This window comes from Aspergillus wentii (genome assembly GCF_001890725.1).
Source record: "Aspergillus wentii DTO 134E9 unplaced genomic scaffold ASPWEscaffold_7, whole genome shotgun sequence".
NCBI classification, from domain to species: Eukaryota; Fungi; Ascomycota; class Eurotiomycetes; order Eurotiales; family Aspergillaceae; genus Aspergillus; species Aspergillus wentii.
Genome location: NW_024467838.1, coordinates 2,039,279 through 2,060,665, shown reverse-complemented (window position 1 = coordinate 2,060,665; position 21,387 = coordinate 2,039,279). Strand labels below are relative to the sequence as shown.

The 21,387-nt window shown below is 49.1% G+C and overlaps 3 protein-coding genes across 3 annotated transcripts; all 3 read right to left on the bottom strand.

Moving 5' to 3' along the window:
* Nucleotides 1-682: 682 nt before the first annotated feature.
* ASPWEDRAFT_117469 (GTPase-activating protein LRG1) lies at nucleotides 683-4,598 on the bottom strand (the record flags this gene model as incomplete). The annotated part of the gene is made up of 6 exons (XM_040828739.1): nucleotides 683-1,144; nucleotides 1,196-1,482; nucleotides 1,532-2,623; nucleotides 2,692-3,345; nucleotides 3,396-4,098; nucleotides 4,152-4,598. The coding sequence occupies 6 exons, from the start codon at nucleotides 4,596-4,598 to the stop codon at nucleotides 683-685; spliced, it is 3,645 nt and encodes a 1,214-aa protein (XP_040686143.1).
* Nucleotides 4,599-5,906: 1,308 nt separating this feature from the next.
* ASPWEDRAFT_31364 (alpha-amylase) lies at nucleotides 5,907-7,552 on the bottom strand (the record flags this gene model as incomplete). The annotated part of the gene is made up of 3 exons (XM_040833540.1): nucleotides 5,907-6,508; nucleotides 6,557-6,608; nucleotides 6,659-7,552. The coding sequence occupies 3 exons, from the start codon at nucleotides 7,550-7,552 to the stop codon at nucleotides 5,907-5,909; spliced, it is 1,548 nt and encodes a 515-aa protein (XP_040686142.1).
* A 5,969-nt stretch (nucleotides 7,553-13,521) lies between these two features.
* On the bottom strand, nucleotides 13,522-19,358 carry chsE (chitin synthase class Va; the record flags this gene model as incomplete). Its single annotated transcript, XM_040828750.1, has 3 exons — nucleotides 13,522-18,955; nucleotides 19,008-19,196; nucleotides 19,261-19,358. The coding sequence occupies 3 exons, from the start codon at nucleotides 19,356-19,358 to the stop codon at nucleotides 13,522-13,524; spliced, it is 5,721 nt and encodes a 1,906-aa protein (XP_040686141.1).
* Nucleotides 19,359-21,387: the final 2,029 nt, after the last annotated feature.

Sequence of the window (21,387 nt, the reverse complement as noted above, 5' to 3'; positions counted from 1 at the left end):
AAAAGAAACAAAACAAACAACACTCGTTGATTTCGCATCGTAATTGATGGATGGGGAAATATTAAACACCGGGGGCACAAAATTGAAACAGACATGGCCACGCTAGATCTCAGTCAGAGATAAGAACTGGAGGGGAAAGAGAGGTGGAAGAAAGAGAAAAAAAAAAAAAAAAAAAAGACAGCAAGTCCCAGCCATGCATATGACGGACCACAGCGATCAAAACCGATCTTTGGCTAACCAACCAGGGGGCTGGCATCCAAGTTGTCAATGAAATGGGATCAAGATAACCAGGTCGTCTTGGGTAAATGTACTGCTCCTCAGGCAGCGAGAATTGGGCAGAGGCCAAGATAAGGCGCGTAGAGGGAGGGAGAAAGGAAGAGGAAAAGAACTAAGTGTCATCGATCCATCATGGCAAATCACCAATCAGTCAGTCATCTGGGTAAAATCTCGAAAATCGTGTCAATCAGAAAGGAGAAATAACTCCATCCAACCATTCCTGCCGGTTAAAATGAAAGAACGCTGAAAAGCCCAATTGGTACGCCAGTGACGTGCAGTTGGAGCTCAAAATGAATGCGATTCATCGACATCAAGAAAATATGATAAAAAAGGACAAAAATATCGCGGCTGTGCAAGAAATTAAGGTATCTCATAGTTTATCGCTGAAAATGCAACCAGACATTGATTAACCGGCAACTCCCATGGGACCGGCATTTGTACGTGCTCTGTAAGGTAACTGCTGACCTTGTCCCTCGCCCTGAATCGAGTTCGGCTGACTGCCATTGCTGGTGCTGCGTTCACGATAGACTCCGGGCTGTTGAGTTGCAAGTTCCTTACCAGTATGCGGAGTGGCACTGGTTGAGTGGGAGTGTCCACCTCCAACAGGGCTCTGGACATGGCGAACCGAGCTCTGCATCTGCCACGCCGCGTCCTGCGAGGGGTCGGTTTCGATGCGTGCCGAAGCAGGGGTACTAGTTCCTTTGCTAGAGCTTGTGATCGTGACAGTCTCGCCGCCATTGGTGGGCTTCGATGAAACACTTCCCCGGGCGATGTCTCCGTATCTCTTGAGAATTTCCTTCGTGGTCACTTCAGCATTCTCCTTGAAGAAACTGGTGTCATTGAGAATCGACTGCAAATCTTCAGGGATCTTTTAAACGAATTAGTACCATGAAATGTAAAACTAGATGGAAAACCTTACCTCGCTAATGGTGTCATTCAACGCAATGAGCGCATTGACAGCCTCAATAGCTAGGAAACTCTCATCCACGGTATTGCTCTTGGCGTTAGGGTAAAGAATGTTTGGCGTCATGACAGTCGCGAGGTTGTGAATGTCCATTTTACTACCAGACTCCTCATCGACATGTGAGAAAGATGAAGTCCAGTTTAAGAAGGCAAAAAGAACTTCCATTGTGTCACGATGCGCCTTGGGCAAAAGACAGCATGTGAGATGCAGTACCCGTTTCTGCTTTTCAGGGTCGGGGATTTCTAATATTGATTAGCGGAGAACATCTTCGCACTGTTGGACTAGACTTACTCTGAGAAATGACAAACAGATGATAGAGTTTGAATGTCAGAAGCGGGTCAGGCATTTCTCGAAGGAACTTTTTGAGAAGAGCCGCAATCTGGACGGGATTCTCCTTTGTCATGTCCACCTGCTCGTACTTGTTATCAATAAGATCCGAGAGGTCCTTGAGTCTTCTGATATTGCCATTCTTTCGGAAAACACCCTCGACGGACATATCCATTTGTCGCATAGCCGAGACAGCATCGTCAACCAGTGCAGGAATGCGAAGTGCGCCGGGGCCGACGCCGTGACTTGACTCTGTGCCCTCTTTTTCAACGAGGTAGTCCAAGCTCACACCAAAGGCGCCCTTCTTCTTGCCACCCTTCTTGGGATCCTTGAAAGCACGGCCGAAGATGTTCCATATGGTAGGCTTTCGCGATTCAATCAAAGACAAAAGCTCTTCCAAGTTCAAGTATCCTTCAAGCAATGGCTCCATGGAAAGTACTGCAACGTGACGAACGATGAAGTATTCCAGGGCAGAAAGTTCGGAAAAGTACTTTTTGGTTCTGCCGGCTGTTTCAATCATATGAGGATCCAATCCGGCACCGGATACACCACGCTGATGGCCAAAGTTGTACCTGGGCATAGGTTCTCCTGTAACGAGCTTTGAGCCAGCGTGTTTGTATGCGTTGGGTCGCTGCTCCTTGGCTTGCTCCGCAGCAACGATCCTTGGGATGTCATCCAGAGTCAAGGCATCCTGGTTTCCAAAGGTCAAGTCGGTAACGGTCTCGCCATTGGCATCCTTCTCCTCTACAATTTGGAACCCAGGGCCGCGTGGATCAGTGCCTTCGCCACCGGAAGAACCAGGTCGCACGCTTCTTCCTTCTGGGCCATCAATAATTCGGGATGCTCGTGCCTTTTTGTAGGTGGTGGACAAAGTACGTTCGTTCCGAATAGAGCGCAGTCGCCGCATTTCTCCCACTGTTTGCTCGAGAGAAGACTCCTCGGGACCGTCCTTGGCCGAGCTGGTATAGGACTTTGATCGTGTGTTCGATCTGCGAGGGTCGGCATCTGGGGCTCTATGACCATCCTTGGCCTCGTATCCTTTAAGGTTGGGGTCATCTGGACGTAGCAAAGTTTAGTGGACCGTGAAAAAACAACAGAGAGAAAAGTATGTAGGAATAACGTACCAGACGTATGGGGCAAAGTCCCTCCTGCACGCAAAACAGATAGAAGTCTCGCAAGAGCGACTTGGAGCAAGAAGACAAACTGCTGAAGTTTGCTTACGCGCATGAAAGTGTTGGTAGTATCAGCAGTTACGCCCTTTTGTCCAGCGCAGCTTAGGCAGAACGGCCGCTTGTCCTTTGCACTCCATACCGCGTCCTGAAGATCGGCGATCAGGTCTTTCTGACACGCAACACAGTTAAAGTGCGCGGGCTTGATATGCCATCTTAGGTCACCAAAAATGACACACTCGTCGTCGATTGGTTCTTTGCAAGCCGTGCAGCAATCTGAGAGTTGGTCGGCAAGACTCTCAACTCCTGCCATCAAATCAGAGGCTGACTCTTCATCTTCGACCGGTCTGAGGGCCTCGAGATCACCCAAGGAATCCAAAAAGTTATGCAATCCACTAGGACTACGTGTTTCCCTTTCGAGTTTCAAAGCACCTTGGAGGCCGATACGGATGAGAAGCTTGAGGTAATGAGCAAGGCCAGTCACCAAAGACAAAAGCTCTTGAGTTACGCCCAATTTGCGAACTCCAGTCTCTTGGGTCTTGGACAACAGTGCAAAGAATGCAACGATTTTCTTGCACAGGAGCTTGGATTCGCGTCCGTAGGCAAGATCTTCAACAAGTCAATAACGATTCTCTGTAGAAACTACGGGAAAAACTCACCTTTCATCCCCTGAGCCTTAATATACCCTGCTAAGAGATCAATCGCTGAGAAAAGAACGTTCACATGACTAATGAACCTTTTGGCAACGACGACACCGTCCATATAAGCACCATTACTGACATGGAGCAGCATGTCTGAGATGCATGCAGCCGACGACTCTTCAAAACTGGACAGAATACTCCAGATCTTGTAAACCTTTTCTTCCATCGTTTCTTCCTCTTCCCGGATTCTATTGCGTTCTTCATCGGTAGCATCGAGGTCCAATTCTGGCTGCTCGAATGGTTGGCCGGTCGGTGCAAGACGAACGTTCCAAAACTTATGGATCATGTAGCACTCAGGATGCCAGTGTTGATTTTGGCCATTGCGGAAGATTTCCACAAATTGCTTTAGAATTGCCGTGTGACAACCATGGCATCGCTGTGCAAACTGAGTCGAGTAATGGAAATGACAATACACCTTGCCCTCGTGCTCATAGTAAGAATCCTGTGCGCCAAACACTGTGGGACACACAGAGCAAGTAAAGTGTTCAATGTGATACTTGCGCTCCAAAGCAGTAATGTATGATCCACGCAAGGCCCCACCACATTCATGACATAAAAGTTTTAATCGTCGGAAATAATCAGTTTCACACAAGGGGTATTGCCCGCTTCCATCTTCTGATTCAACGGGGAAGAATTTGGACGCCACGATTGAACCGCAATCCTGTGGGGAAAGCAGTTAGTAGGTGAACAGCGAGGTCTGGCTGACCAACTTACCTCGCACTTGAAACACTCCAGATGATATGTCGCACCCAATGCTCGCACAAACTGACCAGTGAGCGGCTCTCCGCATTTCTTGCAGATCCGCTGCGTACTGCCAGGAGATTTGGTATGCGGCCGGGCATTTTGACGAGATCGGTCGCGCGGCGTAGATCTCTCCCAGTAACCAGCTGGGTCTCGAGGTGTTGACGGATCTCTTGAGTTGGGGTTATTCGAATCTAGCCTTCGACCCATGCGACCATCCGGAGGGCCTCCATCGATAGGGCTATTCACAGATCGGGGTCCGGTTCTCGAATGCGGCGAGTCGAAGGGTCGATTGCTATCTGCAGGAGATGTGGGGGTTTGCGACTGATAACTGCCGCCATAGCCAGTGTTCAGCGTAGGACGAACCGCCCCGTTGCCCGGCACCAGGCTGTCTGGCAAAGGAACGTCACCGGGAGGCATGCCCGTGACAGAGTATTTGTTTTATTTGATGTAAAGGCAATTCTCGACGAAAGAGGGGGGGGAGGGATAGAGGGTGGGAGAAAGGAGGAGGAAAAAAAAAAATAAGGGAAGGGTTGGACAAATTTCGAGTTCGTTGTGATTGTCGCCAAGGAGAGATGGGGGACGGAGTGGACAATCTACTGTAGATCGGGGATGTCGAAACACGACGCAAAAAAAGAAAATCGTCGACGTCAAGCAGTAGACCAGCGCAACCTTTGCAGAGGAAATAAATGTTAGAATTCATCCAATGAAATTCCCCCGATCGGGGACTTAATCTCAGAGTATCTTTCGAGTCCTCCGTAGCCACGACTCACCTCACGCCATGCAGCCAGATTAGGACTCGCGGGGAAAGGTAGATTGATAGATTGGGTACTCGGCAAACGGGAATTGGGTCGCGATATCGAACGAGGGTCGAGGAATCTCACCAACCACGAGGGGATCAGATGAGAGGGGAGAAGTGTTCGAGCGCGAACCGGGATGCGTCGAGGGTCGGCGGATTTGAAAAGCGTTGGAGCTCAAAGTGAGACCAACAAGCGGCGGAGCACTCTGTCTAAGAGGATCACAACCATTCCCGATCCCTTCCAACAATAACAATGCCAACAGCAGATATCCTGGAGGACAGGGCGTGTCTGGGACACGGGGGAAAGAAGAGGAGAGAAAAAGAAACGCCAGAACAACTGCTCGCAGCAGATAAGAGGAGAGACAGGAAAGGACAGTGTTTGAGGGGGAGAAGAGAGAGTGGGTGTGCTGCTGGCAGTTGGCGCGGTGCCCCCCCCTATGCTTTGCTTCATGTTGCTCCCTGCCCGCTAGGGTCCATCACGTGAAGCTGTTCACCGCCAGTCTCACCGCCTGGTGATGGTGGAGGGATGGAGGAACAATCTGGCGAAGGGGGGTCAGTCTGGGAGAAGTATGGATATGTGGGAGGGAAAATACACATAGAATCAGTCATAAGTAACCTAATAATGGCATTTTGTCTAATTTGAAGAAAATTGACCACGCATAACGAGACAACAATGGCTTTGTCCTGGTGGTTTATTTGTTTTCTCTGTCCGGCAGAATCCAACGGTGGGTGGGCGCTAAACCCGAAATTAAGGCCCACCGATTTTCTTCGACCCTTCAGGGACTTAACCTGACTCAGTGTTACAACCGGTGAATGTTTCAATTATTTTTTGCAGTGCCCTCTTCTATTTGATACTAACTGGTCCATTTACTCTATATCCTCATTGGGAATATGTCCAATATATATACAGGGAAAAAAGGGGGAATCTCCTACAGAATCCACCTGACAGCTGCAAATGCACATAGAACCACGGGCAGAACCGGTACCGACTCACGGTGACCTGTCGAAGAGGCCTTCTTGTTCGGATCGCCCCTATTCTTAGAACCACTCGAGCTATTTGGTGTCGACTTTTTTTCATGGCGGAACCCACATAGACCGGAATTCTTCATGCTCTGAATGGGAAAGAAGACCCTAGGTTCCCCAGCGTCCATGTCCACCGTGATATTGCCTGCATTGTTAGCCACCATAGTGGTGCAGTCCAGTATTTCGATGACTTCAGTGCCCGGAGCAAAGCCTCCGTTCAATGCAAGTTGATATCTGCCGCCGTCGGAGCCCTGATTGGAGAAGACAGACACTACCTGCGCCCCCTCAGTGCCTTTTCGCGTGGCGTACGTTGATCCGTCCAGGTAAAGCTCCTCGCTGCGGCTGGTCACATAGTGATTATCGACTTCGATAGCATGGTTCCGAAGTCTGTTCAGTGTTGCCGTCAGGTTGAACAAAGATCCGTCTTTCTTGTAGCCAGTGTTCCACAGGGCCTCGCGGTTAAAGGGCGAGTAATTGCCTGTCATGTGCTGCTCCTGTCCTTGGTAAACTGCTTATGTGAGCCTGTGCGTGAACCTGGCGGATCAGGAGAACTTACCAATAGGGATTCCATCGGACAGTATATTAAAGGCCATTGCGTTCTTGGCTAACTGGCTGATGTTAGTGGGATCACAGACTGACTTAAAGGCTCGAGGCATACCGTGGTGTCATTGATTAACGACGCAAAACGAGGAATATCATGGTTCTCGACAAAGGTTCCCAGACGAGTGATATCCTCGCATTCGTCTCGTACTGAACGAACCTCGTCAGCAAGCCCTGGCATATCTCCTGCGGTGAAGGCCTGGATTATCGGAGCGTGAAGAGGATAGTTCAGAACCCCAGAAACGAGTTCCTGGTATCCGCAAACCAAGCTCGTGTTTGTCGCATATGCCTCGCCCATTGTGAAAACGCCAGCCGCCTGAGTAAAGTTGCCCAGATATTCGTCATTCATATGTTTGGCGGCGTCGATGCGAAGACCATCAATGAAATAGTTGCCAACGAGCTCTTGAATCCATTCCTGGATCGCCAAAGCAACTGTCTCATCCTCCGTCTTCAAGTCTGGAAGGGCGACGCCTTCCGCAGCAAACCAGCATTTCTGATAGATCTCCGGGTCATCCCAATCCGTTATCTCGCAAAAAGAATGGTAATATTTCTCGTCGTTGAATGGAACCAGCTGAGACCAGTCGATTTCCGGCGCAGGCTCATCCAACATGGAGCCATTTACGGCTTGGGCCATGTCGTTGATCACAACATCAACCATGAGATACATGTCCCGTTCATGAAGCTCATTTGCCAGGTTCCGAAGATCCTCAGCAGTCCCAAACTTGTCATTCAAGGAGTGAATATTAGTTGGCCAGTAACCATGGTATGCCTCGCCGTACTTTGTGTCACCATGGATGTTCTCCACAACCGGGGAAATCTGTATGGCCGTAAAGCCAAGCTCCTCGATGTAATCCAAGTTCTCTATGATCCCAGCCCAGGAGCCCCCGCAGTATTTGTATGGGTCACAAGGAGCATCAGTGGCACCTTCTGGTCGTGCGAAACGGTCGGTCATGATTTGCTATAAGACCACATTAGCTCCAGATCAATTTAATGCCGTTGGATAACAGAAACGAACGTAGATGGATCTCTCGGCCCATTCTCTGCCTGAAGGGGCATCCGCGGCAATTATGCCGGCCAGAGCAGACCATATCGCGGGATATATCAATTGCATCTTTGCGTTTTCACAATATGATAAAAAATTATTGAGCAGCAATAACAACAAATTGTATTGATGATAGCATAACAGAGTGATGAAAAAAGCAAAGAATCCAGACTTTAAATAATGAATCTCAGTCTACTGCATCTGTCGTCAGCATCATAGGGTTATACGCCGTATGCAACCCTTCAAAAGGGCAAATGCAGGGAATCCTGCCAGGAATACTCCTGTCAAACGCCAGACAGCTGCTTGTTTGGTGGCATCGCGTCTAACCTGAACACGACATTAGCTGTGATAGACCCAAAGGGGAAATGGAGGGTAGGGCGAGTCAAGGGCTGGCGGGGATGAAGGATTGTCGACAGGTCGTGGTCAAGGGTTTAGAGAGTACTAGGAGGGGATTTGGAAAACGTAAGGGGTACAGTGAAGTTATTTGACATTGTGATTTACGATTGGCCATGATGAATAATAATGGTGTTGCAGTAGATTTTGCGCTGAATCTGAAGCAATTCGACGTCATGGGATTGGAAGTATTCGAGGGACTGGTTTCGTCGAATCAGCCATCCTTCTTTATATCCTGCTGTTCTGGTCAATTTGCTAGTAATTATAGATAGATAGTCTGGTCTGGTTTTTGAATTGGCAAATTAGCAAGTTTTAGAGACTATTCGACAACTTGGTGTCAACAAATCGATTATATATACATGTGCCAGCCCTGGATCTTAGAAGGATGTTTGTGGTGCTTTTAATTTGGTAAATACGATATCACGGTATTAGAAGAAAAGAAATATGAGATAAAATCGCCAAATCAATTAGGATATAGTATCAAATATTTCAAAAATAAAGTTAAAAGACAAAGTGAAGCTATTCAAAGCAGGTGACGACGTTTCTGCCTCAGGCTCCAATATCAAGCGCGGGATCGCGTCTTCACACTCCGATGATCCCCCCGAACCAACACATCAACAACAACGACCTCCGCCCATCCCCGCCACCATTGAATCCGACTCTCTGCGGGGCGCTGTTGGAGGCAGAATTTCGTCCTGCATGATTCACAATGGCTAACTTATCGCCCGGCCTTGTGGTCACTCTGACTGACGGTCGGCAGGCCACCGTTCGGTTTGCTGGCACAACGCATTTCTCGAGCGGAGATTGGGTCGGTGTCGAATTGGACGAACCGACAGGGAAAAACGATGGATCTGTCCAGGGGGAACGTTATTTCGACTGTGAGCCAGGATTTGGCATGTTTATCCGACCACCTGCTATAGCTGCGGTCGTTGAGCAGCAGCCAACCCGGGAAGCTGCTGTTAAGGGGAGCGCAAGCAATGCAGTTCCGGGCAGAGCACGAGCGCAGACAGGTGTCGCGCAAGGCGGTGCTGGGATTAAAAAGCCAGGCAGCTTGTCGTCTACGAATGTTAAGCGGAATAGTGTCAGTGCTGTTAGTCCATCTCCTGCATCGAGAGTCGCGGCGACACAACGGGCGTCATTGAGGGTATGCCGCGGATATCCACATTCGTCTTTCCTTTTGCTAATTGTCTCGCTGCTAAACAGTCTCCTACAAAATCGCCGACGAAGCAGCTCTCAACGCCTTCCGGTGGGTCTACTCGATCATCTATCAGTGGTACCTCGCGGCCATCTACGGTAGCACCCAAGTCTCGACCATCAGTGGGTGCCAAGTCCTCGATGGGCCCTCCGCCACCACCTTCGACCGCTGCGCGGACATCGCGACCATCTGTATCCGGCCCAACCCACAAATCATCTAGACAAAGCCTCCAGGGCGCGGCAGCCGCACAATCGGGGCTAACGAAACGACCTTCTTTGCGCCAAGTAGCCCCGAAAAAAGCTTCCGAAGAAGCAGAGAAGAGGGCGAGCAGCCATTCCGATGACATCGACCCTCATGATGTGGATGCCTCTGAAGACCCAGCCATGACACCCAGAGTGGCGAAGCAGCAGGCTGGAACCTCACGAGCTGCTCGAACTGGATTCTCCCCAACAACTTCACCACGACCAGCGCAGAGCAATGCCGTCTCACGAGAGCTTGAGGAACTGAAGACAAAGCTGAAGGTAATGGAGAAGAAACGAACCGACGACCGTGATAAACTCAAGAACCTCGAAAAGTTGCAGGCTGAACGTGACAAGTTCGAAGGGATCATTCAAAAGTTGCAGGCCAAATATCAACCCCAGCAACTCGAGATTGGCGAGCTACGCAAAAAGCTGAAGGAGTCAGAGGCCAAGGCCGAGGAGGTAGAAAGACTTCAGGCTGAGCATGAATCGCTCATGGAAATGGCCACCCTTGACCGTGAAATGGCGGAAGAGACAGCGGATGCCCACAAGCATGAATGCGAAGCCCTGAGACTCAAGGTAGAAGAGCTCCAACTTGAACTTGATGTTCTACGGGAAGAGAACGAGGAACTTGGCCAGGTCATGAGCCCCGAGGAGAAGGCTAGCCATGGATGGTTACAGATGGAGAAAACCAACGAACGTCTCCGGGAAGCCTTGATCCGCCTCCGCGATATGACCCAGCAACAAGAAAGCGAATTGAAAGACCAGATCAAGGAACTTGAGCAGGACCTCGAAGAATATGCATCTATCAAGTCCCAGTACGAGTCTACCAAGGCAAAGCTTCTCGTGTCAGATAACAACGTTGAAGATCTCAAGCAGCAATTGGAGACTGCCCTTGGTGCCGAGGAAATGATCGAGGAGCTTGCTGACAAGAACATGCGCTACCAAGAAGAGATCAACGAGCTCAATGCCGCAATCGAGGACTTGGAAGCTCTGAAGGAGATCAATGACGAGCTTGAGTACAATCACATTGAGACCGAAAAACAACTCCAGGAAGAAATTGACTACAGGGAAACTCTTTTCAACGAACAATGCCGTAAGATTACCCAGCAGGACGAAGTTATCGATGACTTGGAATATACTCTGGTTCGCTTTCGGGAGCTGGTGTCGACTATGCAGGGCGATTTGGAGGATATGCGGGCGTCCCAGCAGATTTCGGAAGCCGAAGCCAGCGATCTCACGACTCGGTCTCGATCTATGATGGATCTCAACACGAAACTTCAGGCTTCTGTCTCCAAGGCCCAAACCAAGAGTATTGATATTGAGCTTAGCCGTATGGAGGCAGAAGAAGCTATCCAGCATCTTTCAATCTTGAAGTTGTATCTTCCTGAATATTTCGATGGGGAGCGGAATTCAATCCTCGCGTTGCTACGCTTCAAGCGTGTTAGCTTCAAGGCTTCGTTGATGAACAGCACTATCCGTGAAAAGGTTTCCGACCAATCCTCCGTGTCTATCGCACAAGAAGAGATTTTTACAGCCCCCGACGTCCTTGGGAAGCTGATGTGGATTGCCTCCATCTGCGACCGGTTTGTGAACTATATTAGTAGCTGTTCTGCCGAGGGCTTTGGTGCCGTCAAGGGAACATTATTCGAGCTGGAGCCAGTGGAACGCACATTGAACTTCTGGGTTGAGAGCCTGAAGAAAAACGAGCTGAATATGAAGAAGTGTGCTGTGGAGCTGCAACGGTCCATTGCTCTGCTGTCGCATCTTGCAGAGACAGTCCTTCCCGCCTCCTTGGAGACTTTCGCTGATGAGCTATGCATGCGTTCATCGTTGACGCAGTCTTACCTTGACCATTCTGCAACATCTATATCACGTCTCAGGTCATTGCTCCAATCTAAGCTCGTGGTGCCCGAAGCGGGCGATGAAGAAAACAAGTTCCTATACAACAAGATGGATGGATTTGTATCTCAAGCGCGTGGGCTCAAGGTGGCAATGGGAAAGATTTACCGCTCGCTAGAAGAATTGCAATCCAGATCCCTTGCCCTTTCTAACGTCGCAGCCGAACCCTTCAAGAGAACCGAGGAAGCTGCCGATGAAATTTCAAACCTTGCCAGGCAGCTTGGGGAGAACATCGTTGCGATTATCAGCGATGAGGAACGCTTGGAGCCATTAGCTCTCAATGACACATTGGAGAGCATGTCACAGACTTCCTCCTCGTATGTCCAGCCTTCCGAGCAAGGGACTGATAGCAGTGATGCGATGACATTGCTTGCCAATAAACTGCGCACTCTGGGTGGCTATCTAGAGGAACTTGATTCCATCTCGTCTGACCTGACCATTACCACCGAATTCGAGAAACGCCCTTCTCCCTGGATTGCAAGAGCCGGGGAGCTCAAGTCGAACAAGACTATTTCTCCAGATGCCGATGAGGAGATTCGGCAGCTGAAGAATGAGATTCACGAAGCCTCAACTGCTCTGGGTGTTAAAGACAAAACCATCGAAGAACAAGCTATCAAGGTGGAACTTATTGAGTCCCGGATGCGTGAGGCGAGCAAGAAGGCCGCTATGGTAAAGGATCTCGAGGCCAAGATTGAAGAAATGCAGGCAAAGGAGTCGGAACTTTCAGGGGCCATGGAAAATCAGCGAAAAGAGCTGGAAGTGATGGAAACTGAACGAGACGAGTTGAAGGCTCGCCTAGAGAGAGTCAAGAGAGTCTCTGGTACAGCCGGAGTCACGTCTACAGGCGATGGCGTCGTGGTCGATAGTAGCATCTCGCTGGCGACGATGCGTGAGAACGAAGCCCTCCGTGCCGAAGTCCAAAGCCTCCAAGCTGCCGTGCGCTTCCTCCGCGAAGAGAACCGCCGCGTGAACATGCTCGACCCATACTCCGTCCAACGATCAGCAGATATGCACTCCTGGCTTGACGTGCCGCTCACCCAAGCCAGCGCCAACCCCCAGCGCGAGAAGCTACAGCAAACCGCCTCCGAAAGCCGAGACGTCCTCGGCCATCTGCTCAAACTCACCAAGGACTCCAATGTCACCGACCTCCGATCCACCATGTCCCAAGACAACAGCAGCCGGGTAGCCTGGCGCCCATCCAAGACAAAACTCCGCTACCAAGTCCTCCAAAACCGGGAGAACTTCGAGCGCTGGTCCGAATGGAAAAATGACATTGTCAGTCACGAGCGCGAACAAGACCGCGTCGCAGCCGCAAAACAAGAACGCGCCCTCCGTGAACGAGCCCAGCGTCACATGCTCCGGAATTCCGTCCATGGCGAGTTCCCCCAGGGCACGGGTCACGGCATGATGGGTCGCGCCTGGCAGATTCTCGGAATGCAGGATGATCGCAAAACACCCAAGCCGGCCGAGCCATCTATTCTCCCGTCTTTTTAGATCGGATGAGATGGGATAGATATATCATGACTTCGACTCTTTTTTGTTAAGATCTGGACATAAAATCTTGATGTTTGTTTGATACCACTCGGAGCGTCTGTGATTGCGATTATAGTGATAGCTTTTGAAATGTATTATTTGATCTTGTGCTTACTGCAATTCCTATGTATATGTATTCTCATCATATGCTATTTGTTTTCCAAGTGCTAATTATAGTCTTAGCTTCATTTAGACAGGTTGCACACCTGTTGGACATACAATATGAGCAACCATTCTAGAACATAGCAAATAATATTCATTTAAAGGCGAAAAAAAAAAAAAAAAAGAAGAAGCAATTTAAAGCCCTGAAGAAAAATAACAGTTTTTAAATAATAATGCGCCCAGCCAATATACATAAAAGGTATTGTTATTATGTCACAGCCGCTCGATATCCAGACACAAATGCTAATGATGATGATGATAAAAGAAAAACCAGTCTAGATAAGAAACTATAACAGCCTCATAGAAATTCACGCTCCATAATATGTAAAACCTGATCAAATAGACAACCCTGGAACAAAGAATAATAATACAACTCCTGGCTTAAACTGACGAAAAGCAAACAGCACGACATGCAACATCCCGAAAGAATCCAAATCGAAGATCATAAATGAGTATTAGGAGAACAATAAGCGAGGGGGGGAAAGAGAAATATTATCATTATGTAATCGTGCAAATGAAGTAAAGGGGGACTTTGTACAGTGCCGTGAGTGGATTGGGTAGAGGGGATCAAAGGATACCGGATAGAACGGCTTCGGTAGCTGTAGAAAAAATGTCAGAAATTTGCTCATGATATGATAGATTTTGAGAGTAGAGGTATTCTTACCTGAGTTGATGTATGGCCGTTTGTAGTCCAAGTTGACACCGAACCGTCTTTCCAGTTCTTGCTTGATGCTCTTCTTTGTGACAGTCATCAAGTCTGCCGTGTGAAGGATGTTTCGGATCTCCGCGAGAATGGCATCGTCAGTGGGCGATCCAGCAATATCTTCCATCTCCATGTCCATGTGTCGGCTCATCCGTTCGGATGGAGCCAGTGACATGCGAGATCCATAGCGAGGCAGCTGTTCGAGCTGTGACATGGGTCGAGAACCAGGGAATCCGTAATCCGAGTGAGCAACAGGGAAGTTCTTAGTACCGTAGGAAATACCAGAAATTTCGGACCGGTCGTCGCGCGACGTTTGGGCCTCCCACAGTTCGGCTTGATATTCTTCCCATCGCTTCTTCGGGATTGAGGCTGGGTCGAATTTGCCTTCGTCTGAGATGACGACCTTCCGGCCACTCTCTCCGGTAATAACACGAGTGTTTCCCCAAGAAAAGTCATCCATGTGCCAGAAGGAGTAGAGCGGAAGGGCCAAGGAGTACACGGGAATTGCAAGGATGTATACAATCATCCAGCCAACCATTTCCCACTTGCGGCGAAGGATGAAAACAAATGCCTGAAGACCGTATGTCACACCTAGAAGAATGAAGGCTGTATAGGGAACCACAGACGTGTCCCGGACAAGCCACACAATGAGATAGATAATGTACGCCACGGTGACAGGCATGATGACGGTACTGAGAAGATCGACAAAGACAATAAAGCGCATACTAAAGCAGCAGAAACCACAGAGTTGTTGAATAGGAATCAGTTCGATCAGGTTGTGGACAGTCGAGTTAATCCAGCGACGACGTTGCGATAGGAAGACTGACCACTGCTCCGGAGCGATGGTCCAGGCATTGGCACGGAAGATAAACTTGGTCTTGTACTTCGGATGATGCTTCAGAAGCAGGGTCGTCAAATAACGATCCTCACCCAGGTGCAGCAGGTTCTTCATATGCAAGGTATCAACTCGAATCTCAGAGTAGGTCTCGACGATTTCCTTGCTAACGAACAGTGGTTTTGCGTTCTCCGCGGAGCGAATACGATACATCGTGAAACAACCAGGCAAACACGTAACGGATCCGAAAAGACTTTCGAAGGCCTTGATAAGGTTGTGCGAAATGTAGTATTCATAAACCTGCATCATAGTAACCGCGGATGTTTTGGCGTTGGTTAAAGCTGTTTCTCCACAGACACCAATGAGTCGAGTATCACCCAGGAACGCAGCTACCATTCGTGTTCCTGCATCTTGGGCAACCACCGTATCGGCATCGACCTGCAAGATAAACTCATAGAATGTGGGATTGACACCGATGATATTCCGTATTTGGTGATACATTTCCAGTTCCATGGGACTCATAGGAAGGTTGTAATGGACACGATTCAAGAACCGCATGAGAACCATTTGGGAGTCACGCTTGCCTCGGTTTCCAGGCCTCGATACCTCAGACGGCTTTCCAACCTTGACAACGACGAGGAAAGGAACGATATGACCTTGTACTTCATATAGACCGGAATAGACCTTGGCCATGTTGTGTTGCTTCATACCTTCACCCAAACTGTCAAAGCTAAGAGGCTCGGGATCGACCGATTCTGGGACACCGAAGATGTCCAAAACAATCCGTGGAGTAGGACGGTCGTTACCTTGACCAATAATCATACCATCGCAGATGACGAGAAGAAGTTTACGCTTGTCATCATAGCGCATGCGTGCCATAGAGTCGATAGCTCGGCGAAGGGATTCTTCATCTTCTGTGTAGGCCGGAACCTGACAAATAATGAATTTATCCAGATTCTCGGGAACGTTCTTCTTGCCGAATTGGAGAGCAGCCAAGAATTTGAACGTGATTACCGCACAGATAATGATCGAAATGGATAAAATGAAGTAACGGGCGAACTGGCATTGAGGCGAATTTCGGGTGTCCACATGGCCGACGAAGAACAAGTTGTCCAAGCATAGTTGCATACGTTCACGCATTCCCGAGTCAATGTCGAGGTTTTCCCAGTATTTCGAAAGGTCCTGGCCGGGGAGTTGCTGGAAGAGGTCGACAACCATAGAGTCCATGAAATCCGTGTCAACTTTTGAAGGCACCGATTTTCCTGGGGGAGCTGCTGATCTCCGACCTCCTGTAATGTACGTGGTAAGATCATAGACTTTGCCATTGATACTACCGATTGACTGGGATTTTCCTGCCAGGGTCTTCAGATAATCTGAACTGTAACCGATGAAGCCCTTTTTGTAGTTTGCCCGTAGCATGACCATCTGCTCGTAGAACCAATCCGGACGAGAGTCATTGGTGAAATACCGGAAGTCATGGTAGTTGGCATTGGTATCTGTGCTACTGATTGCAGTCACCGAGCCCGAGACGTTTGTCGGTTTGTAATCCAAAAGAACGGTAGGATCGATGTGCCCATCTTTGCCCTGACACAAAGCAGACACTTGGACAGGGAAAAGGCTGGTGGCATCGACACCAGCGTACTTCTTTAACGCTGACTCTGGCACAATATCAGGGTAATGAGATGGCATGAAAGAACCTAAGTCAAAAACAACACCTCGGATGGCAACGTAAGAATTGTGGCCATCTTTGCCGTTGTGAGAAGCTAACTCAGATGCCGAATAAACGTGTTGTGTGGGACAAACCAATCCAGGGAAAGCGACAATGAAGAAAATGGCGACGGCACAGCTGAACCAGATGATAATGTTGATAGCCAGCTTTTCTCGCCAGGCGAGTCGCACATCCTTCCGTGACATTCTTCCAAAGAATTTGATAGCAATGTCGGGAATGTAAAATGTCAGCATGTAGACGAGTGCCATCCACCGCTTGCGGCTACCAGAGACAGGGGCATCATCCACTTCCTCCATCTCCTTCTCATTGCCCTTTTCCAGCATCTGCTGCCTGGTCTCCAGATTGCGGAACATATCACCCGAATTGAAGGCAGAGCCTCCCGCATCAGAGCGTCCATCCAGATCGCGGCTGCCAAAGTATCCTTGCTTGTCTTCGCCGTAGATAAAGGCACCGGGAGATTGGTCGGCTGGATTGAGAAGTCGCACTTTAGAGTCCATATAGGCAGCATTACGTGGGTGAAGCAAGCCATCCTCGTCCGGCTGACCGGCGAAGGGGATAACGCGTTCCCCGACCTTTGCGAGATCTGCCCAGCATCGCTCGCTAAGGAAGACACCAGTGCTACCAACTCTGGCTTCATTTCCTGGCCACTTTCTTTCGTCCAGGACGACTTCTGACTTTTCTTTATCACTACCGACGACAACGTTACCGAGTTCAGCCAAACCAAGGAACTCTGAAAATGGAAGGAAAACGCTAAAATCAGCATTGCGCAACCTCTGACTGATTTCAGCGATTCCGAAGGTCTGAACTTGGGCTCGCACGCATTTGCTGTCGAACTGATTGGCGATTCGTCGATCGTTTGGTTTCAAACAGAAAACGAAGTATGGGTTCAAGTTGGCTGAGCTCAAGCATTTATTGACGATTTCAAGAGAGGAGAGGAATTGACCAGCTGCACCTTGGATACCACCAGTAAGCACGCCTGTTTTCCGGCCCGCAGAGCCTTTCTTGATGGAACCTGGTTGGCTTTCATATTCCTCTCCTTCTTCAGCCAAGGAGGCATCGAACATTCTGGCAGATGGGTTTGTCCTGCGTCTGGCGATACTCGGCATCCGCAAAGGCTTTGAACTGACTTGTGCTTGCATAATAGTCGTCTTCTCTCTCGGATGAGAAACGGTTTGCAAGGCATCTTGTCCAAAGAGGTCCTTGACGAACTCGCTTCGAGTGGACTTCATGAGATTCATCAGGTCACTTGAAATGACTTCCCCGTTCTCTTCAATCAGGCCAGTGGCAGGGTAGTCGACCTCGCCGGCAAAGTGTTTTACTGTAAATGCTGAGCGGGCTGTATCTGAAACAAAGTTGCTGCCAGGAGCTCGCCCCGGGTTGCTGACAAGAATGGCAGGGTTCTTGTTTTCAAAGCGCTTCTTGATACTCTCAATGAATTGAGCGTCAGACCTCCCACGCCTGCCCTGATCATCAAGAATGCTCAACAAACCATTTCCATGCTTCAGAAGCCCACGCACAGCATCCGTGTTATCGAAATAACTCGTAGGAGGCACAGCCACTTCTTCGCGCTCTAGCATATCGGCCTTTCGGTCAAAGAATGACTGGAGGCAATAGTTGTAGAGCGATTCAGTTGCCGCATTGTTAAGGAGCTGATCCAAGGTAGAACCAGTAGAACAGGCTTGAGAAAAACCGGGAAAGTCAACAATGGAGACGGTGTTTGCAACGCTGTCTTCTGCGGCACAAATCTTTTGGTTGACCGTCTCGATCACATAGGCCACCAGAAGAGAATAAATGGTGCGTGCAAGCTCATCAGCATTTTGCCGTGCGCCTTTCGGATCAAGCATGACGGTCACACGCTCCCGGTGGATTGTTTTCGTTTTGTAGCCCAAGCTAATCTCAAGCTCCTCGAGTCCCAAGCCCAAAAAGGCGGCGATGATGGCGAGTACATCCTTGTTCTTCACGATGGTAACGGTCTCACCACCTTCATGCGAGTATCCACCACTCTCCTCTGCAGAGGTGGTGGTAGATTGCCCACTGGCAAACTCCAGCTGCCCAAGGTGAAGGATACTCGCCAGGATCTGACAGATTTCGGCGATTTCGTTCCGGGAAAATTCCAGCTTTCTTAGTGCCGTCTTAAAATGTTGGAAGCCGTCGGTGTCATTGACTCCCACCTTCAACTGAGTCGGATGGCCCAGATATCTCCATCTCTTGTGGCTCACTGAACCGGACGAGAGCTTACCCCCAGAAGTGGTTATGTGGATGGAATTATCGATACCCAAGTGGGCCTTCTCTGCAGCGCTTGTACCAGCCAGCAGGTAGTAGAGAACATGGAAACTTCGCTCACCCGTCGGTACTGAAGCAATTCGACTCCGCTCCAACCTGTGATCAATGACCTTACCACCGATCAGGGTAGGGTTGATGGAAGATGATCCATCGTATTGTAGTTCCAAGAACAGGCCGGATTTAGACGCTGTCTGCGTGGTCAGGGACTTGGTGGTAGTCAAAGTGTCGAAGACAAAAGTTGCATAGGATAGTTTCGACGATAGCGGGGTAGATGAAAATGAGAGCAATGAGGACAGGATATGCGCGCGAATTGTCGTTTTACCAGCTCCACTCTCCCCTCTGTATCTCTGTTAGCTGACCGCATAGAATCCGTGCGTTCATGTCCACCTACAGAAACACAATAGCTTGATTTTCTCCCCGAGCACCTAGTCTCGTAAAAGCCCGTCGAGCCAGATCCTCCGCCTCCCCCATGGCACTGTCCTCCTTACCGCCATCGGGGCCTTTTGAAGACGAAGTATAAGTATTGAGACATATCAATGCTTGAGACGACAGGCGGGCTGTTGGTAAGCCAACATGAAACCTGTAGAAGAAAATCACCAGTGAGCAAGTTGCATAGGACGAGTTGATCAGGAAGTAGACTGTACCGGCTTGCTAAATGTGCCGTCAGGTGGGTATCTGATTGTAGATGCGATGGCAGTGATGGGAGCGACGACTGCGCATGAGACGGAGTACTGCCCGCCATGATTTCAGCCGTGTCGAAACCTCGACACTTGAGGCTTCAAAGGTCAATCAAAAACGACGATGATTATGGCTTGTAAGAAACTGATCTTTTCGAAGTATGGTGACTGATCCGAAGAATGTGGGAGTGTTTGCCGCCTGGTCTCGAACGCAGTCGACTCTTCAGATCACCCGCTCAGACCTGTGTGATCAGGGAAATGTGGAAAGTTCGTGCGGGCTATTTTTGGGAATCGGGAATGTTGGCAGTGCCTAGCAGTGAATTAAGAATCCCTAGCAACCGAGTAATGTCAAGCACATTGCCTGCATTGGGCTATCAATAATACTGCAAGCCGGGCATCAAGTGGTGGAAACGCGTGGGAAACAAATTGAGGCGATGAAGCGAATATGATGGCGAGGTGAAGTGCTGGATGTAAGGGCGAGAGGGGAACAGGATGGCGCCGATGGTCTGGATTTCTGGAAAGCTTGCGATTTGGGATAAAACGAGAGTGTGTTGGAGGATGAAACAGAAGAGGAAAAAACACGGGAAGCGAAGGGAAAGCAGATATCTCTCTGCTGGCTATCCACAGAGCCAGAAATGAAGTTTTAGAATTTTTTTTCCCTCTGCCTGAGAAAGACCTTGGACGGCGCCAGAAGGACAGCTTTTTTTGACATTGATAGCGTCCGGGGTCACCGCCCACGATAGTAAGAAGTGTAAGACACCAGAGGATCAGATGCTATCAGTAGCTCAATACAAGTGGTAATACGTGGTCATGACCAGCTGGATACAATTGCAATACAGCGGTGCATCACCAGCAGAGCAGCACAGCCAATGGCCAGACGGCAGGAATAATAAGCAGCAAGCATAAGGCCCACCGATACAGGGAAAAACACCATGACGATGGCCTCGAGCGGCAATCAACTAAGTGGGATATGCTGGACCCTCTCCGACGGCCGAACCGTCCGTATAACCGGGTGGAGGTCTCAGATGCAAGAGGAACAGATCCCCACCTGGCGATAGAACCGTAGGTACTCCGTAGTGGCCATAGTACCAATATTTCATGCTAATCACAAATACGCCATTGACAGATCAGAAGATCAGAGAGGATCAGGGGCTGTTTGGCCGACCGCCAGAAACTCAGTTCACCGTACTATCCCACTATCCAGTACTAGGCGATGCTCACATTGCGACCATTTTATGATAGAGTCAATTTTGCAGAGTGCAGTATGTATTGAGCATCCATGGATCTCTGCGTCTGTACCTGACTTTTTTCGTCGTGCTATGGGAATTTTCCGTGGGTACGTATCGATACTGCCTCGGGTATTTGAATTTGATACATACACAGTTTGGGGCAATATTCCGTTTTTATTTTTATTTTTTTTTTCTGATAATAAATGAAGTCACCGTATGGGCTGAAAGACAGAAAGAAAAAGGAAGAAGAAAAAAAGGAGTGGATCGATCTGCTTGAGCTAAAAAGGTACCCATGCCCCACAAGGGAAAAGCGTGAAACTAGTAGGGTCTTTTTGCTCCTCGGGTAAAGATGCCCGCCAGAAAATAAAATCAAAAATAAATAAAAAACCCATTCCGTCGACCACCATGGGCCATTACAGGGCATACCATACACCGACCCCTGTAGGTGTAGTGTAAATGTAGGTGTAGGTAGGTGTATGTACGGTGAACACAGAGTGGTATTGCATACGCATGTACGGAGTACAGACTACATATATTTATTCATTCTTTTTTTAACCGGGTTAAGGCCGAAGATCATGATGAGAGACAAAGAGTAAAAATAACAACAGGATCTGAAACTGACAGTGGGAAGAGAAGATGGGATGCATGACTCTAACATATGACAGCTGGGCAGAAAGACTGGAACTGCAGTGGCAAAAGGGAGATTCCGCCCTTGACTGGACCCTGGAGTGAGACACAGTAAGACAGGGTGCACCAAATATAGGGCCACTCATTGCTGGGTGCTGGTTTGGCTGCGGATCTGACCGTCGCGTCTGCGGTGATTGGCTGGAGCACGTTCCATTCAATTCTGGCTCGGTCCAACGTC